Source organism: Pelmatolapia mariae, linkage group LG15 (genome assembly GCF_036321145.2).
Source record: "Pelmatolapia mariae isolate MD_Pm_ZW linkage group LG15, Pm_UMD_F_2, whole genome shotgun sequence".
In the NCBI taxonomy this organism is placed as follows: Eukaryota; Metazoa; Chordata; class Actinopteri; order Cichliformes; family Cichlidae; genus Pelmatolapia; species Pelmatolapia mariae.
Genome location: NC_086240.1, coordinates 36,405,301 through 36,429,550, shown reverse-complemented (window position 1 = coordinate 36,429,550; position 24,250 = coordinate 36,405,301). Strand labels below are relative to the sequence as shown.

Here is a 24,250-nt window from a genome sequence, read left to right as displayed (position 1 = left end):
TTGTCCAAATAGACCTAAAAATGAATAATTGCTCCTCTTTTCTTGTTTTTATGGAAACCACCATGACCCTACATGTGTTTAGGCTTTAGAGAAAGGAAAAACGGGAAAGCTAACACTAATGAGGATTTACTGATGCATGTCCAGTCAGAACTTGTGCCCTGTTGTAATATTCATACATATAAAGTATGACAGAGAAAAACTCTGTCATGCCATGTTACACTTTATTGCTGTGCCTATCTCCCATTTTCCTTGTAAAATATACAGAAATGACAGGGGTTGCAAGACTTTTGCACAGTCTTATAGATCACGTTCCTAACTTAACTGTTAAATATTCCCATCCTACCAGTTTCAGGGTTTTTTTCTGTTTTATCCTTCTTTGTATAATTGTCATGGTATTTATAGTGACTCATTTAACTGGCAGATTGTTGTTAATGTTCTTTTCTTTCTTTCTTTCTTTTTTTTTTTTTTTTTACCAAAAACAGATTATATTCTTTTTTTGTTTTTGTCCCTGTCAGCAGAAATGATTATATCCCTGCAATTGCAAGTAAGCCCAAGATTCCCCGTACACCTGACGCAGCAACCAACCAGAACAGTGCTCACCGGGGTAGAGGCCTGGCCCTGGCTCCCCAGTTCTCACAGTCTGAGCCGCAGCAGAGCAGCCGGCCTGGCTCTGCCAGCTCCACAGGAGGAGGCGGGAATGGAAGTAAGCGTATGCTAAGAGCGGGAAATCAACACCAGTCTGGCAGATTTTGGCCCCATCTGGTTACTTCATCTACTCTGCCAACCACTCTAGATGGTGGCCAGCACTGATTTGAATGTTCAGTGACTCTCAGAAAAGAGTTGCTGTAGATGCACTTTAAGCAACAGTATATTGCATTTTTAAAACCGATACAGATATGTGGCGATTAAAAAATCTGACACATCAGCCCAGATTTTTTTTCTTTTCTTGCAAACACAGGAATCATAAACATATATCCCTAACATTTGTTATCTGTACTTATTTTCCACCCTTAGTAAGATAAGCTGACAAAAAAAATCGGTCAGTTACGCTCTGTCCCACCGCAGATCAACTCATTTTTGTTAGCCGATCTGCAGTCCTAACCCTGCCAACAGCGAAGTACCAGAGTGCAATCTGAAACAAATTCCCAACATCAATACTTACAGCATGGTTGAATGGTGTTTCTGTCTTCTCTTTATTATTAAAATGTATACTTATCGGCTGTTATAAATATCAATACCAGTGTACTGGCAGATGGCTGAAATCGACCAGTATATCAGCACCACACTAGGGCTGTGCGATATGACCAAAATCTCATATCCCGATATAAGACATCTATCGTCCCGATAACGATATAAATCACAAATATTTTCTGTAAATTCTGTGAATCTCGGGCAGCTCGACTTGCGTGAAGTGTTTCCAGCTGGGCGTCGTGTACCTGGAGTCAAGTGTTTTAACCGATGCATGAAACTATACATTTTTAGACATAAGTTGTAACGGCCGCCGTTTTTCTTTCTGAATATTTATTACACGGCGTGCTGCGGGGAAAAGCCTGTTCGAACGTTTGAGTCTAAGGTTTATTTTTTAGCACCTGACGGCTCTTTTTTGCTTCTCATCTGTAAATACTCTGCATACTCTTTCACGTGATTCAGTTTATTTTGAAAAGTTTCAACAGGATCTTGAGCTTTATTGTGAAAGGTTTATGTGGAAAATAAACAAGCAGACAAGCAATGGTTTTACCGTTGTTGTTGCTAACAACAACGCATAAAAACAGGCGCTTGTCCGTCGGTAGTGTGGTTATATTAATTATAAGAGAAAGAGAGAACTTTAAAAATTAATATAGCCACTACAGTGACCATCAAAACGATGAAAAAATATTGCCGTAAACGGTTTATTTTGCGACACCACGAAACAAACGATAGCGTAAAATGAAACGATAGACGTTTTTATATCGTCATCCGATATATATCGTTATATCGAACAGCCCTACACAACACTACTTATTTGAGTCTTATTGAGCATGCATTTTCAGTTTATGATGGAAAACAGTACTTAGAGATGTGCAAAGCAGCCGGTATTTGTATCTGTATTTGTATTTGTTGAGGAGGGAAAAGTATTTGTATTTTTATTTGAGTAAAATTCAAAATAAGCGTAAAAATCTGGGGGGGGTTTTGCGTTACACTTCTAACAAACGTTATAGTGTAAGTATTCTTTAATTATATCCATTATAATAATTATGGATATGCAATATTAATTGATGTTTTTCCATAAATCCAGCAATAAACATGTAACAAGGAACGTCATTGAAAAGAAAACAACGTTATTTATGTTATTGCCAGATGGCTCAGCAGCAGCAACACTCTTTTATTTGGTTCCGCAAATCCATGTGGGGAGTTTCAGCTCCGTTAATAAGTGACAACTACACAAGCATTGTTTTAACCTTTTAACGATCTTCACGAAAGTTATATACTGCCTCTGGAACTCAGTTAAGGTACAAAAAAATCCATCCATCCATCTTCTTCCGCTTTATCCGGGGCCGGGTCGCGGGGGCAGCAGCCTAAGCAGAGAAGCCCAGACCTCCCTCTCCCTAGCCACCTCCTCCAGCTTATCCGGGGGAACACCAAGGCGTTCCCAGGCCAGTCGAGAGATATAATCTCTCCAGCGTGTCCTGGGTCTGCCCCAGGGCCTCCTCCCAGTGGGACATGCCCGGAACACCTCACCCAGGAGGCGCCCAGGAGGCATCCTTGTCAGATGCCCGAACCACCTCAGCTGGCTCCTTTCGATGTGGAGGAGCAGCGGCTCTACTCTGAGCCCCTCCCGGATAGCTGAACTTCTCACCCTATCTCTAAGGGAGAGGCCAGCCACCCTTCGGAGGAAGCTCATTTCCGCCGCTTGTATCCGCGATCTCGTTCTTTCGGTCACTACCCACAGCTCGTGGCTATAGGTGAGGGTAGGGACGTAGATCGACCGGTAAATTGAGAGCTTCGCTTTTACACTCAGCTCCCTCTTCACCACGACGGACCGGTGCAGCGTCCGCATCACTGCAGCCGCAGCACCAATCCGTCTGTCTATCTCCGGCTCCCTTCTCCCATCACTCGTGAACAAGACCCCGAGATACTTGAACTCCTCCACTTGGGGCAGGAACTCATCCCCAACCTGGAGTGGGCACTCCACCCTTTTCTGGCTGAGAACCATGGTCTCAGATTTGGAGGTGCAAAAAAATCGATTCAACAAAAATCGTGATGCAGTTCAGCCGAGCCGTCTCTGTTGCTGTGTGGAGCAGCCTGTGTCACTCACCTCTTTGACACGTCACTCACTCATCCGGTGATGTTCTGCAGTCTCATAAGGAAACTCCGCTTTTTGATATAAAGTTTTTCCTTGTTCCCGAATACAAATATTTTTTAAAGTATTTGTTCAAAATAATTATTCGTAAAAAACACATTATTTCTGCCTTTCCGAATACCGTATTCGGGTTCGACACCACCCCTAGCAGTACTGATATTAATACATATATCTGGCAGTTAAATTGGTAACCATACCAAAGGAAAATAGGTATATCTTATATAAATGATGAAAGCATTAACCGGTGACTGTCATGGAGTTGTAGCACCCCACACAACCAAACATGTAGAGCATTGTGAATTATTTACTGCTTGATTAAATCTCTGCTACACAATCACCAAATCTTTGTGTAACATCAGTTTTACATTTCACATATCAACACAACCATACATGTCGGGAAACCCCTGGGTGTGTTGGTGTTCCCAGGCCTGAAAATCCAGTTTTTCATGCCGTACTTACTTACCAAGACAACAGCAACACAATGGCTAAAGGAAATTAACTGTAAAAATGTTGCACTGGTTTCTAGCAATTTTTGCTTCAGTTCCACTAAGGAATTTCACTTGCCACTCTTTCATTTCTTACTAGTCTCTGCCAGAAGTCTCTATATATTAAAACAGGGGTAGGCAACCTTTTTGATGATGAGTGCCATCGAAAATTTCCTCAGAAGTCAATGTGGCATATGATTGCATTAGCAATAAATTTAATAACGCTCTATATTAACAGTTAAACACTATATAGAAGAACTTTATAGAATTGTATTTGTTCGCAGATGCTGGCAGCTATCAGCGAATAGTTATCAGCTATTTTGAAACAAAAAAAAGACACTTTTTATTAGGGCTGCACGATTTTGCATAAAATGAGAATCACGATTTTTTTGCTTAGAATTGAGATCACGATTCTCTCACGATTTTCTTTTCCAGTATAAATATTTATTGCACTTATTAACTGCACATCAACTTCGTAACAGTTGAAACTGAACATAAAAACAATAAATAAACATAAAAACAATAAATGCCTCACATTTTGTGGTTGCCGCAAAATGTTGTACTGCTTGAAATTCCTCCTCCACCGTTGCTCGACACTGCGTGTATAGAGCAGGTAGTGCAACAATAGAAAAATAGTTGCGGGACGGCACTGTGTAGCGTTTGTCTAGGGCAGGGGTCCCCAATCCCAGTCCACGAGGGCCGGTGTCCCTGCAGGTTTTAGATCTCACCCTGGGTCAACACACCTGAATCACATGATTAGCTCATTACCAGGCCTCTGGAGAACTTCAAGACATGTTGAGAAGGTAATTTATCCATTTAAATCAGCTGTGATGGATCAAGGATACATCTAAAACCTGCAGGGACACCGGCCCTCGTGGACTGGGATTGGGGACCCCTGGTCTAGGGTGTTGATCATTTTCCTAAATCCCTCGTTTTGCACAGTGTTGATATATCTTTGGTCAGGTGATAAGTAATAGCCTCCGTAATTTCTTTGTGCCTGCGGGAGTTCGACGGGTATGGGGAAGCGCTGTATAAGGTTCCCGTTATTGATGTTTGGGTGGTTGACCGGGACGAATTTTCTCCTGTCACTTTCTCGTCATCCCTGACGTGTTCTCCGTTGTTTTTTCCCTGCCAATGTGAGCATCACAGCACAGCTTCTGTATCACGTGGTATAAGGCTCCGCCCTTGTCATTTGTTGAGCAGGAAGAGTGAGCGCTTGTTTTCATGCAGATTACGTCCCGGATCAAAATGCGGTACAATCGTCGTCGTCTATTTTTTTTTTTTTTTTTTTTTTTTTGAAATCGTTGTCATTTGGAAATGAGATCGCACATAAGTATGAATCGAGATCGCGATTTTCTAACGATTAATCGTGCAGCCCTACTTTTTATCCATAACAAGAACTCCATAACAGCAAATGAACTGTACAACAGAAAATGCAAATGCTATTGATGGTCTCCTCACAACTATGATAAGAAAAATAAACTGGGCCAATATGGCATGTTTGTTAATACAGAGATACACATGTTAATGTGATCTCTTTTCTCCCACTCAGAGACACAGGTCTCCGAGTGTCCAGCGTTCAGACGGCCACCTGAGGACAATCTTCATGTGAGAGAAAATCTACTCACACAGATATGTAGAGCCAAATACTGTCAATAAGGCCTCTGCAATGTTCTGAAGACAGTTAAACTTGCCAGGTAGTGATGGCCCGGCCATTTATTTTTTAATGCACCTTCTCAGATTAATTGACTGCGTGTCGTGCCCAGGGCTGGACTGGGACAAAATATTGGCCCGGGCATTTTGACTAGAGACCGGCCCACCAGGTATTATAGGAAAAGCCATAAAGCCTTTGAATGAAAGCAAACGCTGTGACAGTGATGTACACTGTCTTGTTGGTATATGTATGATTTCTATACATTTTACGTCAGATAAAAACTTTGGTTGTAAGATTCAGATAATTATTTATTAAAAGTGAGACATTTTAAATGAGAATAAGAAAGAAAAGTATTTCTTTGTGCCCCCCTCTCCCTGTTAATGCCCTACCTGGCCCCCTGGCAAAACTTTGCTAGACCCGCCCCTGCACAGTTACCAGCTGTCAGCTACTTAGAAAAGGATCCTGGTGTTATTTGTCTCTCAGAAACAGTTCATAACTTCCCTTCAACTCATTCATGTCACCTAAAAGGTAAACCTGTTTCTCCATCACCTGTTCAGCCCTGATGATTCAGTAAGGACATCTCCTGGTTTCATCTTCATGTTTCCCTCTCACCACATATCCAAACCGATATCATGACCAGCAGCTTTTACAGCTGTGGCTCCAGCAAACATCAGCTGATACTAGAAAGTAATATTAAATAAATTCTAACAACAGCTGATCAAGCTTAAACGTGCTGCTGTTGTTTAGCGCCACATCCGCTGGTTTCCTCTTTCTGGCGCAAAGTGGGCGATAAACAAACAAGAGAGAAAAGCCGATCAGCTGATCATTGATTAGTTTCATGATTGAAGTAGCAACAGGAGAGAGAGGGGGAGAGAATGAGAGAAGAAGAAACAGCTGCAGCGTAAAGACACAGAATAACTCCACCTTTGCGTCTTTTCCCATTCTAGCTGAAGTCCGGGACAAACTGTGTTCCTTTTCTCCTCAAATGAAACTCGTAATATTTTCTCTGAATGCGGGACGATTCCGTTTTTTACGGGACGGTTGGCAACTCTACTAACTAACCTTATGCTAGCTAGTACGCAGTACGAGTGATTGTAACTGACTGTAAAAAGTCAGCACAATGAAAATAAACTCCACCTAAACTTGGTTTATATCTGACCCAGATAGACTGCAGGTCATAACTTCTTACCTGAAGTTCAGTTCACCTGACACTCGGACCGGCGGCCGCCTCGGGTCTCTCCTCCTCCTGTATATCCTGAGTTATTTTTACACATCGACCAGCATCTGGCCAATCCACCACCTTTCATTGTTTATACCGTTACAAAAAAAAATAAAAATCATCGGCCCATAAAAATGAAAAATCACATCGGGCATACCGGCCAAATGCCCGGTATGCCCGATGGCCTGTCCAGCTATGGTCGTGCCATCAGTTAACCCTTCGCGTGCCAGCTGTGGCACGCGTGCCCAGGGTTGCCGACCCCTGTAATAAAATATGCCCCTTTTTTAAGACTTTCCTTATAAATCTGCATTAATGTTTTGCCCATTATGGCCAGTAGTCCGAATCATAAGTCGGCTTATCATGCAGAACGTAACAATGGCTATAAACAAAAAACACAGTAAGCACTTATTGGGAAAATGAAAATTGGGAAAATCAAATTGAGTTAGCTTTTATTGGAGGCACTGCACTGTCAGGCCTGATATTGGGTCCATTTTTATTTGCTGTCAATTTCATGTCTTACACACAGAACTGGAGTCAGCGCAGAGATGATCTGGTGCTCTTAGTTGGCCGATAACATCTCTCCATGCTCTCATGCATCCTTATTGCATTTCATGAGTGATTACCTCCGGCTCTTACGATGGGTGCCCTTACCACGAAGTTTGTAAGGGCACCTATTAGCTACTCAAAGCCACCACATCCTTCTGTGAGTGTGTTGTACTTCTGAGGTCTGGCGAATATCAGATGTTTGTCACTTAATCACATCTCATCTCTAAGGGCAATAAGCAAACAGACATGCTATATAAAATAACCTGTATTGTATAGTAAGCTTTTTGGCATGTTTCAAGCTATTGTCTTGGGGGGGGGGGTTCAGTGATCTGTGTAATAACAACCACACATTTGAGCAAGATTCCCCTCAGGCTGATGGCTTTTTTGTTCATTTTGTTTTTTCTAGCATGCATATCTGCTGTGACTGAGAGAAAGGCTCCCTTGGGTAAAGAAAAGATGTTTGTGTGGTTTAACGGGCCACCCACTTAGCAAGTAGAGACAAGGATAGGAGTTTCTGCTGAGCCATAATGTTAAGAGCAGAGTTCTTACAATTTTATGATTTCTAAGTTTTTATTTTTGTTTAGGTTTAGATTTTTATTTTAAACTCACTTTAGTTTCAGTTGGTTTCCAGAGCCGGTTTGCCCATTTCAGTTCAGTTTTTATTGGTTTTAGTCTTTTTAATTACTGTTGTATGACCGGCAGATGTCAGAGGAAATATTTAGAGCAATCAGAGTAGGTAATACAATTAAAAACCTTGAACTTTTTGAAAGCGATTGACTCACAGTCTTGGAGTCTCAGTAAGTGCGTCCATCAAAGCCTCATCAGGCAAGTTATAACAAAATGATATTAAACTAACAACTAAAACTTCCACTGTTTTCCTTTTATTTTGGTTAACTAAAATGTTTTCTCAAATAAAGTGTTCATTTTTAGTTAACCATAATAACCTCGGTTACGTGTTTGGAAAATGTCCTAGCCGATTGAGAACCAGAGAAGCTGAAGAAGAAGCACTGTCCTTTTTATTTTTTAAATAGGTCTGGATTAAATCTTTCATTTGCTATGCTATTTCTTACACAGTGACAGAAGCTTAACAACTACATTTTGTATACATTGGTGACAAAGCAGCTTAATTTTGTTCTCATTTTACTGATGAATTAAGTCTGATTGTCCTCCGCTTTCTCTACCTCTTACCCCCCTTCATCAACCTATCAACCTTTCTTCCTTCCCTTCTCCCTCTGTCTTCAGGCAGGCAATCAAAGAGGAGGTGAGGAGGGAGCTGTCACCACGAGGTAGCACTATCTTCCCAGGAGCATCGGGCTTCCTGTAACATCATCCAACCAGGTTACGATCAGGGTCAAACAGAGACGGTCGAGGCTTAGTGGCAAGAGGAGGAGCTGGACTGGGTGGAACAATGTCTAGGATTGTGGTTCTGCATTTAGGTTTTTTTTTCTCTCTTTTCGCCCTTCGGCTTCAGCGCAGACTTCTGTAACCTGATATGACGTTGGACAATAAACACAACCCACAGTCATGCGACTCTGGGCACCTGACAGTCTCTGTTGGCCCTGAGTTTCTGCAGTTTCTCCTCAAGGTGACACAAAATGTGTGCGACACCCTCCGACTACGGCAGAATTTATTTGTAACAAGATTCAGGTGTTTTAACTCCGAAGTCTAGTGTCGCTTTGAGTTGGGGCAGAATATGATAACACTCCTCTCTCTTGCTCTCACTCAATCCTACTTGCTTACTTGGCATGTTCGTTACTTGAGGGGGGATTCCCCGAGGTGCCTCTTTTCGTGGATAAATTGTCATCATTTTGGACATGAGCTCAAGATTTCAGATCAAACGCAGCCAGGGTTGCGAGAGGGAGGAGGATTGGAGCTTAAAAATTACAGCAGAGACATTTTTATCTCTTAAACGCCATTGCAAAGAGCAGTACAAGAGCCGGTGCTGAAAGTTCTCATCTCGACTTTGTAAATCAATAATCGTCGTGAATTTCACAATGTACTGTATTGATTTTTAACTATGGTAGAAGATGTCTGTCCACATGAATAAATTATTATACAAGCTGTGTTTCAAATGTAGAACATTACCACAAATGCATAGCTCTTTGTGGCGGCTCCTGTTTCGCAGATGCTACAAAAGATTGTACAAGAAAGACGAGTCCTAGTATGACTGTGCATGTTTTTAAATGATATCCAGAACTTTTTACTTTCAACACACAGGTAGCATGTACACTCTAATTGACGGGGGGAAAAAACAACTTGAATTTGTGTTAATGTCTTAAATTCAGCTTTAGTTGCTTGTCTATTTGCACCGTTTGCCTGTGTAAGTTATGTGTATTTATGGTGAGACATTACTGTTGCAGTGCATTTTCACTGATAATATTCTTTCAAGCAGTTTTAAATAAATGTGTGACGAGTCAGCAGTTTGCAAAATCACTCCAGTGCTTCTTTTACTTGCCATTTTTTTCACCATTGCTTTAAATTCAGTTCAGTTTATTTAAACAGCATCAGCTCACAGCAGCAGTCACCTCAAGGTGCTTTATAGTGTAAGGTGAAGATGCTACAGTAATAAAGAGAAACCCCAACAATGAGACAGACCCCCTATGAGCAAGCACTTGGTGACAGTGGGAAGGAAAAACCCCCTTTTAACAGGAAGAAACCTCCAGAGATCTACCATGACTGGTTGAGGGTTAAGGGGAGGCGTACGGGGAAATTGCTTACCATCGGGCTGCTATTATTGGCAGTCATTTATATCAAACATGTGACTGTAAGAGCTCTTGTGACTCATTCCTGCCAGACAGTGATCTGTTGCCTCCTGAGCTGCTGTCCTCTCCAAACCCTATTTTTAAGCCTTGTATCCGTGCCCGTACTTAAGTGAAGTATTGACTGATGGCGTTATTGTTGTCATACTCTGTTGTGACGACAGCACAGGGAAGAAGTATGGGAAAACGGTACAATAGGATGGGTCCTTGCCCTCTGGGGAACATGTCATTCCTGCCCCCGAGCTACACAACTCACTAGAGTACATGACAAATAACACAGAATGAAGTCCACTTTTGTCAAGATATTGGCAGGACTTTATTTAATAACACAGATGGTCAGTCCACCTCTGGAATATAAAGGCTGTTGAAAGATAAATTTGGATGGGAATTCCTTATACCCCTTCCATGCTATCTCATGAGAGTTGACCGATTCAGCTGCGAATGCTGCCAGCGAGGAGGAGCACAATGCGAGGAAATGGACCGCACATGACAGACTGACGCACTGTCGCTGCCAGGTGTAACCCCGAAAGCTTCACTCATGCTGGAACTGACCAGCTGCAATTGCAACAGAGTGGAAGCTGCTGCTCTTTATCATAACAAAAGCATGGATAAAAACTTGGGGCGGGGGGGGGGGCTAACAGCTATGGAAAGCTACCAGATGGAAACTGTGGTGACATGTCCAAGGTCCAAGAACGTTAGACATTTTCAACATAGTTGTTCACAACAGGTTCTGTCATAATAATGAATAGTGTACTTTAAAAAAAGAAAAAAAATATATATATATAATTTGACAAAGTTTTTTTTAAATTTGTGCTCAAAAAAGTCCCACTTCTGCTACTAAACAGCCCTATATGTCATCAGGATCACTGGCACCCTCTTTAGTTGTGTTTATCAGCAGGGAGCCATGTGCACTGCTGATAAAGGAGTGACGCCAGCCAAGAAGAGACTGCATCCCAGTGTCTCCCCCACCTCCTGCTTCCTCCTGTCCCATTCCTTTGAACACATGCGTGAAGTCAACCCCCGCAGTTGCTCTGTTAAAGACATGAAGCTCTCTGTTTTTGTTGTATTCGATTTATTTGACACAGTATTAGAAGAGATGAGATATCAACAGAAACATTCATACCAAACATTGTAATGTCCAAAGGACAAAGTGTGAATCAAACAGACTAAAAAAATGAATTCCCACTTTTTGTTACATGTTTAACCTTTGGGAAATTCCTGTGAAACCAGTTAAACTTTTGTTATTGTGTATGCACAGGATCAAATCCCTGCTGCAGGTTTTCAAGGACACTTTAAATCTCACTCTCTGATATCTGCAGTCACCCAGAGTGACCTGTCTGTTGGTGACTTTAGCATTTCTGGATTCGTGCATGGGGGTCTATTTTTTAAGATTGCAAACAGTATTTGACACACAAAAAAAATCTCACCTTCTTAACCTTTCAACAAATCTTTTTCAATGGTTTACTCATACAACCCATTTACCCATTTACAAACACCAATGGCAGCCAAGAGGCCGCTCAAGGTGCTGGCCTACCATCAAGAGGGTCTTGGGTTTACAGAGTGTCTTTATCAAGAAGGAGGCAGGGCACGGGATTAGTGACTCATAACAGCTGAAAAGTACCACTGAGTGTTTTTTCACAGTTTGGCTAGAGTAAAAAACCCATCACGCCACGATTACAGCGAGGCAGAGTCGAGGTGGAGCTAGTGGTGAAGCTCAAACTTTGACCTTGAAAACAGCAGTTTAAAAAGAAATCACACCAAGTATATAATTAATATCATTCAGTCAGCTTTCTCTTTGGTATGCTTCCGTAGGTCTAAATGAGTCATGTATTTTAACCAAAACAGGAGGTGCATCAGCACTAATACAGTATTAGTAGACACTTTTGTCAGCAAAATCAGCAAAGCATGGAAAAAAACGTAGAGTGAAATGAATCTGACCTTACTTTAGTGTTTACTGAGCCTAATGAAGTCTGGTTGGCTATAAAGGGGAGCCCAGTGTTTACTTGTAGCCATGGCTGAAAGTGGCATTTATAACATGGCTTGGTGACACCTCCTTTGTTCTATCCTTTCTTAGAGAGAAAGGTCCTCAAGTGATGACTTGAGTGCAAAAAAGAAGGAAAGAAAATAAATAATCTCCTTAGGACACCTTTTTCTTGTCCAGCAGTAAATTCTTTTATAGTGACTGAGGAGCTTGGAGTTGTATTTAAGAGGAAGAAGACATATTTTCCTAAGCATGTTCATTGGTGTTAGCTAGTTGACAAAGTAACGACAGACCAAAGTCCCTCAGGTGTTAAACTTCTCCTTCCCCAAACCCTAAAAAGTACTGGCAGTTTTTTTTCTTTATTTTGTATTAAGAATATCATTTTCTCATCCACTCAACTTCTCAGGCCTTTCAGCACAACTCTTTCTAATTCCGCCATAAGCAGAATTAGACTGAAGTCATAAAGGAGCCGGCAAAGATTTTTGACAATTACCGTTGTTGGTGGTTGTTGACGTGAGGGACAGATATGAAAAGTGCCGGTCAAATTGTGTAAGTTTACCGGATGAGGGCAAAGATTTCACAGCTACAATATGTTTTCATGGCTAATGAAACTTAATGGTGTTCTGATAAATGAGCACCGGTGTGCCAGGAAGTAGAGTCAATCTACTCCAGCAATTATTAACCCTTTCAACTCTGGCCTTAATCTTTCTTTGAGAACATTATATTTGCTTTCAGATGGACTAATCATCCCTGCAAGCTCTTTATATCTAGATCATGTAGTGTCTTTTCTTTTCACATTTTACTGGTATTAGATTGTTCAGTGATCGTGTTAGAGTTCTTTGATAACTTTCTGTGGATTCATAACTCTATGATGTGATCCATGATTGAAATTGAATATATATATATATATATATATATATGTATATATATATATATGTATGTATATATATATATATATATATGCATTGCAGATTTGATTCTTCTATTTTCATTCTTGAGCTGACAGTCCTTATGTTGTCAGCGAAGTGGCCAGGGGAAAAGATTAGGTACTGTGATGTCCATATCCACCTCACTCATCTGCAGAACTGTTACAGACTAAATCCACATAAGAGTGGGGGGGCATGAAAAAAAATCAAAACGGAAAAAACACAGCCAGCAGGCAACAGGATGCACATGGCCCCGAGAAGGATGACTGGTTGGATTCAGGAAATGGGGAGAAAAGCAGAGGAAGGAGAGGTTTTGGATCACAGCTGTGTTCGTATTAAAAAATTCCTGTTTTGAAGCGCAGACAGACATTTTGTTGTTCTTTCTCCAGAAAACGAGGAGGCGGAAACACACGGTTTGCCACAGCGAGGGTTAAGAGCGGCTTTGGTTAAGGCAGCTCTGCAAGCAAGAGTTTCAGCCACTATTTAATTTAATCTATTGATTAAACATGTAATGATTGATTTGGGATTTTTCCCTTTGTTTCAGAGTAAGTAAGATTTGTGACTCACATTAAAGTTATGCTTTTATCCAAAAAGCAAACTTTCCTTGAGAATGGATCAAAGGCATCACTTGTATGCGATGTCAAAAGAAAAAGGAATTCTTTGTCATACAATGGCTGTCAATGGCCACAGACCTGATTAAAAAAAAACTGTGTAGTTTGCTCTGCATTGCCTCATTGACCCCAGCACCTCCTCTGATGTCAGTGGACAACCATAAAGCAATATTACAATAAATCATTGTTGCTCTGTTATTTATTTTGCCCTTCCTAGAGAATAATGTGACAGGCCAAAGATTTATATACACCTGAAATAATCGATTTTAAAGTGGGAATGCTTTAAAAAAGCCTTTTCTGCTTATACAAAAAAATCCCATCCACACTATCCCATGGAAAAGAGATGTACACTAAGAGGTGAGAGGGGTTTTTTTTGGAGAGTAAATCAGATTCAATCATACGGCAAATAAAGAAACACTTACTTAAAAGGTAAAAGCTCAAACGTGTGGGATATCTAATCAATTATTAACAGTAATACATAGTTTAGAATAAATAATTTGGGATAACCAGCTGCTTTCGGCCACATCATAATGCAAAAATACTGAGGACAGAGTGTATCACTTGCTTTTACCGATTCTTCTGTAGTGGCTACAGCCATAGAAAAGAACAAGAATATCAGTAAAAAAAACACACTGAACCTAAAGCTAAACGGGGCTTAGTGTCAGATTTACTTAATAATAGTCTGATAACTGATATCTTGGGAGTTTCATTAGATTAACGCAAGTGGAGGTTGGACCTTAACAATTGAGTTCTCTGGCTGTTCAAAAGACTGTAAAAATGAGGAGAAATGAGGAAGACTTCCTGTAATGTAATATAGCTGATTGATTCTTATTTGCAAACATTTCTACCGGACTTACGCCAGATGTAAACAAAAACACTGGTTCCAACAATTATATTCAAATACCTGCCTTAAAAAAAACAAAGGAATTCTTTCTTCTTTCAGCTGTGTGACATTTCATGGGACTTATGTATTGTACTTGACTTCACTCTACTGCATTTATCTGACAAAGTTAATGGTTACTGTTCTGTATAAAGGGCTTATTTTGCTATAGCATGTCACGGTCTTTATAGGGCATGAGGTACAAACAAGTGGAATATGAAAATGCAGAGCCAAAGCTGTAACATACAGGAGAGCAAGGCGCGAGCTACCACTTTATGTTTCTTTAGATAAATAATTAAAACTATATATACAGTTTAGTTGGATAAATCTTTCTTGTTACAAAAGATATGGGTCTTCCTTCCTCCTCCATAACCGTCTCTGTGGTCTTCCTCTTTTCTTCCTGCCTGACAGCTCCATATTCAACATATCCATGTCCAACCGCCAGCCTAATTTTGTCTCCAAGCCTCTCAACCTGAGCTGTCCCTCTGATGTACTCGTTTCTACTGTTGTCTATCCTGATCTCTCCCAGAGTGATCAGGAAAGGGACAATATAAACCCTCACACGATTCCTCAAAAGCATTCATCATAGCATTGCTACCCTCTCTTTTAGTCTTGCTGCTATCTCTCTGTCACAAATCAGCCCTGACACTCGTCTCCACCATGTCATTCCTCTTCTCTCCAGTGCATACATCTACCTCTCCAGACTTTCTCCAGATACCATATTTCCTGTCCTGGCACCCTATTGCATGCTTTCTTTAGCGCCACAAAGACACCATGCAGCTCCTCTTGACCTTATTTATGCTTCTACATCCACATTCTCAAAGCCAACATTGCATCTGTGGACCTCTTTCTCAGCTTAAAGCCATATTGCTCCTCACTGATGATCACCTCTCTTCTTAACCTAGCTTTAGCAGCCCTTTCCCATAACGTGATGGCATGGATCATAAGTTTCATCCCCCTGTAGTCGACTACAGCTCTGTACATGACCCTTGCTCTTGAAAGTCGGTACCCACACGCTTCTTCTCCATTCCTCAGAAATCCACAATTTTGTTGAATACTGGTGAAAAACTCCTCTGCCTTCTCTCCATACCCTCACAGATATGTCATCAGGACAAGCCGCCTTTCCACTCTTCATCCGCCTCATACAGACGACATACGTCTACGTAAGTAAATAAAATGACAAGAAGTTCAATATTTGCTTTGTCGCAGATTTAAGGGTAGTCGACTGATGATTAATTGGTCTGTCGTGGACACTATGCATCCCTCTCTGTTCATTCATTAACTGTTGTGTGTGTAGTCTAGGCTACGTAACGGCGGCTGAGCTTTTAAAGGCGGATCTCTGCGCCTGAGCGCACTCTCCGCGGCGCAGACCATACAGCGCACATTCGCACCACAGTCCCTGAAAACCTTTAAACTCTCTCTTAAACGGAACGCTTGATGCTTTAAGACTGTTTCGATGGAAAGGAATATTTAGCTTTTTTCCAAGAAGCGGAAATTACATAAAGCAAAGTCATTCTACCTTTAAAAAGAAAAAAACAACAAAAACACCCAAAACTAATCGATCATCGCCGGCACATCATCACAAAGAATCTGACGCACAAGGAAAAATGTAAGTGGCGCATTTTATTAAAAGATTTAATTACGGATAGTTTATCCTTTTTTTTTCGTCTGATCTGACCGTAATCTCTTTTTCACTTATTTCAACTGATTTTCTGTATCTTTAAAGTCTATTAGAAAGTAGGCTTGTCAGATAAGTAAAAAAGAAAAAAGAAAGAAAGGAAGAAAGGAAAAGGAAAAGAAAGGGAGAAAGCAACAATTTAACGTTGAGAATTAGCTTTTGAAATAACCAAACAAAGAAAAACCACAATATTTAGTGAAAAGCAAAAGGAATCGATCTCTTATAGAGTTTTAAGGACTTAACCACATTATTATTGTTGTTATTATTATTATTGATGTTGTTAAGAACAAATACACCTGTCTGTAACTTGTAGCTGTATGTCGACTGTGTGGCTTCAGGAGTGACTTTGTTTGAGGATGGGGGTGGGGGGAGATAGTGATCTTCAGAAGTAGAGGGGCCCATGCAGGAATGGAGGAGTGTCTTATTGATCATGAATGCAATAAAGAGCCATATAGCCTGGCATAGAAGAAAATCTGAAGTACAATCCATGTTTTTAAAATCCACAGACAGCACTGATGCTGGTTAAATAAGTCGTATTTCATGACTATTCTTCTATAGAAAGTTATATATCTATGGTGGGGTTTTTTTTCTCTAGAAACATGGTAATAGTGAAGCCTCTATAGGTTGTGTAATATATAAATGACGTTTCAAGTGAAAATTGTCCAGGTGTCATAGGACTTTCCCAACTACATTTTCCATATTAGGCCATACACAAAACTACAAATGAATCTCTGGAGACATGTGGGTATGCTGACAATCCGTGTGTCTTTTCTCTGTCTATACAGCAACATGTGGGTTATGTAGGTACCCTCCGAGGGTGTCGTGTTATAGTTTTGATGATTTTCGCCTTTATGTGTTTTTTTCTTAAATTTTCTTTAAATAAATAATCCTAAATGAACACCTGTCACTTTGCAATACACAAATCTCTGCAAAAATAAATAAATAAGCTCTCATTGTTTGATATAAAGACTTGGAGGTAATCTTTGTATACACTGCACACATATGCCTTTCACTAACAATGTTTATATATTCAACTTTCCCTCTATTACAAGGTATAATGTTGCCGTGTCTAACTGGAATCCCATGATTTTTATCTTCCCCCAGGAAGAATAGCAGAGATCGTTGGAGAGTGTACAAGAGGGTGAGTGTCATGTTTCTCCTAGCCGTGGTTGCGTTGGCCGTTGTCCAGAGAGGGAGCATCAGCTTCGAGCTGGAGAGGCACGCTCGTTTGGATGCTGCTCAGGAAGCAGGATCTGGAGCTGACTCATACCTGCAGATAAAAAGTTTCTGGAAGTCTGGCAGCTACCAGTCAAAGCCAAAAGCTCCAACCACCACAGAGAAGCCCAGAATCCCTGAGGATGGCAGGCCCACAACTTGGGATGTAAAGAGTTCCAACTGTAGCGCCAATGTCAACTTTTCTAAACACGAGTGGTTCAAGAACCTCGAGGACAGTTTCAAGCAGTTTTTGCTTTATCGGCATTGCCGATATTTCCCCATGACCCTCAACCACCCTGAGAAGTGCACAGGGGAGGTGTATCTGCTGATGGTGATTAAATCAGTGGCCACTCAGTATGACCGCAGGGAGGTCATCCGAAAAACATGGGGCAGAGAGCAGGTGGTGGACGGCAAAAGGATAAAGACCCTCTTTCTTCTTGGTAAGTCCTCCAATGAGGCAGAAAGGGCAAATCATCAGAAACTTGTGGAGTATGAAGACCAGATTTACAACGATATTCTTCAGTGGGACTTCTTAGATAGCTTCTTCAACCTGACTCTCAAGGAGACCCATTTCCTCAAGTGGTTCCATACTTACTGCTACAACGTGCAATATGTCTTCAAGGGGGATGATGACGTCTTTGTCAGCGTGAAAAATATTTTTGAATACCTGGAAAACAGCAGCCACAGAAAGAACCTGTTTGTTGGGGATGTGATTTTCAAAGCTAAGCCTATTCGTAAAAAGGACAACAAATATCACATCCCCCAGGCTTTGTATAACAAGACGCACTACCCTCCATACGCAGGTGGAGGCGGTTTCCTAATGGATGGAAGCCTCGTGAGTAGGCTTCACTGGGCCGCAGACACGCTGGAGCTTTACCCCATCGACGATGTCTTCTTGGGCATGTGCCTGGAGGTACTTCAGGTCACACCTGTCAAACACAACGCCTTTAAGACGTTTGGCTTGGTGAAAAATAAGAACAGCAAGTTGAACCGAGAACCTTGTTTTTTTAAGAACATGATTGTGGTGCACAAGCTGCTCCCGTCGGACCTCCAGCACATGTGGAATCTGGTCAACAGCGACCTAGTCTGCTCACAAAAGGTCGAGCTCCTATAGCTTGGCGAGAACACCGGGGGAACAGCGGCACCGAGCGAGCTCAGCCTTGCCTCAGTGACTGCTATGAGGAAGTGCATTGCACTGTAAGGCAGAAGCCAAACTTCCTAGTAAAGTTTATCAGAAGCTGTATGTGGAGTGGAACCAGGACAATATTTGAATTTTCTGTTTGTGAGCAGTTGTGCAATTTCTTGAAGAGGATTATCAAAAGTAAATTATACAGAGCTTATTTTATTTTTTATTATTTTTTTAAGTTGAATTAGAATTGTGTGCTTACATTGGCATTTTTAAGGACCAACCCCCGTCGGCACACAGATTCAGAGAAAACCAAACTGTGCTGCTAAATCAATGGGCATACTAAGTTGGTTAAGCTGTCATTAAGTTGGTGGTATTTTATTCTCTTGTGTCTTTTTTTTAAATAATGACTTATTCCTCTTTATCCTTCTGACATGATCTAGAATTTTCCTGACACAGAACCCAAATCTTGGATTCTGTGTCATGAATCACAACACCACCAAATCACACTGAACCCACTAATGTGAAAACAATTAATTGTGGTGGTGAACAAAATCCTAAATGCCTTTTATTTTATATATTATGTCTTTATTTTGGATTAATCGTGGGAAATCATGTTTTCTTGGGTGAATATCAAAAATATAGAGGCAGCTAGTATTAGTGGGACGCCCTAGGAGCCAGGGTACAGCCTGCAGTTATGCTAGCAGTCTTCAAAGTGCTGCACATTGCGTTCATGTGGACAAGGATGTCATGCAGAGAAACAAACAACTCTCTCTACCTCAATGATTTGGACAAAAACTCTTTTGTCTTTGGTCACGTTTGGTCACTATATCATGTCAATTCCTTCCTATGCAGTACCTGCTCCTAAAGTAAGATTGATACTGTCTGTACTGTAGAATTCCCTACACTCGCTGACTTGATCTGGAGCTCTTTTACATATATGCTAACTATCTGGGGGAAAAAACTACTTGTTACATACATGCTTTCTGTTGATTTGAATGTGCTGATATACTTGACGTGAATTTGGTTGAGGGGTTTACAATGACACTGTGAACTTAAATTCTTGCTGGTACGACCATTATGACATGTTAATTTAATCGTCTCCCGAGAAAAGGGGGGCCTGCCTTTTACTTTTAACTTAAGGCAACGGACGATAAAGGAATGTAAATGACCGATTGTGGTTGGTGGTGGTTGTGTCTACATAATGTAAATATACGTAAAAATCGTCATGTACAGAGAATGCCATCTGTAAATAAATATCATGACAATTGACACTGTGTTTGACTTTATCTACATCAAATGTCTGAAAATAAGATCAATCCAACAACAGTGGATTGATCTTCCCAATAGAAACTACGTGGAAGTAAAAACCAAAGGAATATACTTTAACAGATACATTAGACGTTCAATGTGCCTACAGTAGAGAATTCTCGCTTGGGAGGGGAGTTGGGATTAAGGGCCGATCCAAAGACATGCTCAATAAAAATTAATAAATGTGTGAAAGATAAAGTGCTTAAAAAAGGCATAAAATACATAGTATTCTGTGCCAAAGCTCAAAGCTCTTTAAGTAGTAAGTTAGACTAAAAAAAACCCTACATGAATCCCAATCCATTTCCACTAGCTGTGTGCTGTATAATCCAGCAGGTTGGATTCTAGCCTGTTAATAAACGACTTTTAGCTGCTCCCTTGATGACACGGGTGTGCCACTGCAGGTAACACCCTGCCTATCTGATTTGGCAGATTCCTATGCCGGATGGTTTTCCTGATGCAACCCCCAAAGGATCTATCTTTGACAGAAGGTGGAAAGGATCTCAAAAAACTACAAACACTTCAGGCTTTCACTGAACTTTGTGCCCCTTTTTCCTCTTTTGTATTTGTCTTCAGAAATGCGCTGGCTACTTGTGGCATTTCCCACTTTTTCTGTCACGTGTCCCCTTCTTATTACCGCGTCTCTTTTCAACAAGTCCGCTTGCTGAGACTGTTACACTGCAGTGAAGCTATCTCACAAAAAGATAACGAGGGCATCACAAAAGGAAACAAATACCCCCTTGTTTTCCACGATCTCTTTCAGGACAACAGAAGCCATGCAGAAATGGAATTTGCCTTCTCTATATTGTATTTCACCAGGACACACTCACCGGCACAAAAACCATAGCTTAAGTTTTATCTCTTTCCCCTTTGTTAAACAGAGTGATCGGAAGTCAAAACCACAAAGGATCGGAACCAAAATCTCCCCATTGTGAATTTGCTGTATCGGTGTGTTTTATTGACTATGAGCTGACAATAGGACTCAGCAATAGCTGAGTTTTAATTTTCCACACTGCATATAGAGAACAGGGAGTGACAACTAGTTTACACGGAGTTCAGTAAATAGTGATTGTACTGCAATGTACAATGGAAATGGTGAGAACCTCCTACAACCAAAGGTATTTTAATTGTGTTCCTATTTTTCAGCTGTTAAGCCCACGCACCCAAGCAAGCAAAACAGCCACAGCAAAGCAACCGATTCTTACTTCACTACCTTTGTAACCTCTACACTGAGAGAAACGCTAAAGGAGGTAAACATTCAGGAAACCCAGTACGCTCTGCTGAACTTCCAACACACATTCCGAGATTTTCCCAACCAAAGTGACAAGAAAAGAAAACACAGGCTTATCAACCACTGGCCGACATTTACTTTAATCTAAAGTGAATTTCTCACCACAGTGACTGTTATCAATTGGAGGAAGCTTTTGATGTCAGCGTGGCCAATGGGTGAGGTGGACAGGGATGCGAACCTTCACACCAACCCTCTATTTTCTTCAAAGACCTTTACAGCAGCAGCATTGACATAATGAAAGATGGGAATGTCTTTGCATAGACTTAGATTAAGAGTTGTCTACAGGCTGAGAAGTTGGAAATAAACTGCATATCTAATAGGTGTTTGTCACTGGCCCAAGGCAGAAAATCACACTGCTATATAACAGTATACCAGTGTATATTAATCGAAACTGCTATCCAGCATACCAGTGAGTCAGATATGTAAACTGATGCGTCCTTGACACACACAGAAACTATTTGCACTCAGGCACGAGTGCAAACAATTTGCAAATACAGATACGCATATCACGGTGCTGATCAGTCAGTGTCACTATTACGGTTCCACGGTAGTGCCCTATAAACCCTGTTACAGAGACTTTTTACATTTTTCCTGTAAGACATGACACTGGAGGTGATCCCAGTGTTTGTTTAAGGATGTAAAAGCAGCAGTAAAACAGAGCCATCGTAATACCCACGAATGAAAAACCAAGCACATTTTTTTCAGTATTTCAAACATCCAGGAAATGTAAAAATGATACTATTGTAGTGAAAAAGTCATAGATGTTTGTAGGGCAGTACTGTGGAACAATATTGATACTGGGTTAGGATTAGGGTAGGCTAGGATTTGGGTTGTAATCCTCCTGTATTTCTTAACTTTTTGGTGTAGTATGAATGGCAGTTGGGGAGGTGTTTGTCAATAGAAAAAGCTGTCCAACTTATGAAAATGCAATTTAAAGTTCAAATTCTATTCACTCCTTCACATTTCCCAAAGCCTTCCGGTGGGCCAGATTGAAGGCTTTGCCTGGCCGATTCTGGTCCCCGGGCCTTATATTTGAGACAAAAAAACACTGTACAAAAACAATAAAGTTAATAAAGCTTGCACCTTTTCTTTCAAAAATATGTGTTTTGGATGGATAAAGTGGCATACAAAAAACCCCACAATCTTTACAATCATTATCTGTGCTGTACGTAAGTGCTGTACATAAGTGAAGAGAACTAGAGCGAGATTATTTAGATTAGCTGATTATCAGATGAGATAACACTCAGTGTTTATTTATGTGTCTTCCTGTCTGTCCGCATAAGCTTACAACAGAGTCCTGAAACAGAAAAGAAAGCACGGCAGTCACTGTGGACGACCGTCACAAGGCCACAGAGGAACGCTAGCGTGACCTCTGTCAGTGTTGAAGGCAGGGAGGGGTTGGGGGTGGTACAACAAACCTCTCAATGGAGGTATTCAGTGGTGCCATCATCAGTGCCTCCTGCCCAGGCACCTACAGGAACAAAGATCCCTGTTCAGCTGGGAGAGCCATCTGATGGCAGCATGGCGCCGTCTCCTGTCTGCTGGTGTCACTGACAAAAGACACTCCTGCCACAGGAACTCAGAGTCAGGTCGCACCGAGTCCTCTTACATGTGAACAATCAGAGATCAGAGTTACAGTAACAGCCCGTCCTTTATAGAAGTGCTGTTTGCTGATAGTTTTTGTCACCTACCTGCCTGGATTACATAACTTTTTTTGCTTCTTAAGATGACTTTTTTAGCATTTTTGCCTTTATTTGATAGTTGATCATTGAAGATACACAAGATGATGGGGAGAGAGAAAATAGAACGTTTATATTATATGTGTTAGAACCTCTTCTGCCCTTAACAAAAATACATTTTTAATGTCACTCACACCTTTTGCCTTTTAGATAAATAAAGCATACACAGGAGTCACTTTGCTAAAATCTGATTGCAGCTTCTGGCTTGTGGCAGGAATGTTGTTTGTGTTGTTTGCTCAAAGTGGCTTAACATCATTCATGAGATTTGTTTGACATAGGCTAACTGTATCACTGTTTGAATACAAGCAATCACTTTTTGTGCCTAACCCCTGGGTCAGATTCGAAGCTGGCTGCTGTATTATATGATTTTGGCAATCTGCATAAAGTACTGCTTTCTATCAGACATCCATTACATCTGTGGTAAAGCGTGTTAAGACGAGTTGATTCGTACTGAGTGCAAATCTCTCAGGCTTATTTGCGCCTCAGCTTCAGTCGGCTTGCCCTCTAGCGGCACCATGTGGTTGACTTATTTAGTACAGCAGTATCTCAACATGTATTCAAAGCACTCCTGTGACGTGATCCTCAGACAAAAGAATCCCCTTCTTGTCTACTCTTTGGAATCTTTTTATGGTGTTTTATTTTAGGATCAAAGCCTGATATTCCCATAGTCCTCATCGTGCTTGTTGTCCACTTTGTAGGAGGTAAAATAAACCGCAAGTGTTCCCAACAAGCATTTTATCGACTTAGAGCTACCTTTGGCTGCTCCCTGATTCAGAAGGGGGGTTGCCACAGCCACAGGTGTATTTGATTTAATTTGAAAGAATGTCACAATGTTCAAGTCTTTCGATACATTTTTCACAGGTATCAACTGTGTAAAGATAACAATAAGAGTTTTTGTATCCTGAGCGACTGGTATCCATGTTTTAATTCCCTTGCTCCGTGCTTAAAGCAGCAGAGTTCATACTCGCAGGTCATTAGGAGACAAACATTTATTAAGTAACTTGGCCCCAGTGTGTTCAGTTTGTATGCTTTGTTGTGTTGTATTATTAAAGAAAGAAATCCTTTTTAAACTAATCTGCTTTTATGAGATGAAATCTTTAACGCTTAACTTTCATGACGATTAGCAAAAACTTTGCTTTGGAGCCCGAATGACTTTTAAGAGCCGAGAGGATAATCTAGTGACACTGTGTCATCATGCATAGGCTATAGCTTCTTGGGATAAAGCTCAATCAAATCAAGTCCAAGTTTAATTAGTTATATACAGGTAACAATGGCACGTCACTACCAGCAATGAAATTCTTAGGTCATAGCCCCTTAAAAAAACAAAAAACCAAAAAAACCAAATTACACATACGTAACATGAATAAAATATATAAATAAAGAAAATATAAATATAAATTACTAAAAATACTGTGGTGGCTGTAGTGCAGAGGTAATGTATTTACATGTACAGTGTGTGCAGTGATTGCACCAACTGTCTAATATTTCAGTA

At 40.8% G+C, this 24,250-nt stretch overlaps 2 protein-coding genes across 2 annotated transcripts in view; both read left to right on the top strand.

Moving 5' to 3' along the window:
- Positions 1–9,655, top strand: part of LOC134643304 (lisH domain-containing protein ARMC9) — a 35,491-nt gene extending 25,836 nt beyond the window's left edge. Inside the window, exons 26-27 of the mRNA XM_063495606.1 lie at positions 516–703; positions 8,487–9,655. Of these exons, the coding sequence (XP_063351676.1) occupies positions 516–703; positions 8,487–8,509 (211 nt within the window). The 3' untranslated portion in view covers positions 8,510–9,655. The remainder of the gene's footprint in view (positions 1–515; positions 704–8,486) is intronic.
- A 6,187-nt stretch (positions 9,656–15,842) lies between these two features.
- On the top strand, positions 15,843–18,548 carry b3gnt7 (UDP-GlcNAc:betaGal beta-1,3-N-acetylglucosaminyltransferase 7). Its single transcript, XM_063495992.1, has 2 exons — positions 15,843–16,010; positions 17,184–18,548. Coding segments are annotated over exons 1-2 (1,227 nt in total). The 5' UTR covers positions 15,843–16,008; the 3' UTR covers positions 18,409–18,548.
- Positions 18,549–24,250: the final 5,702 nt, after the last annotated feature.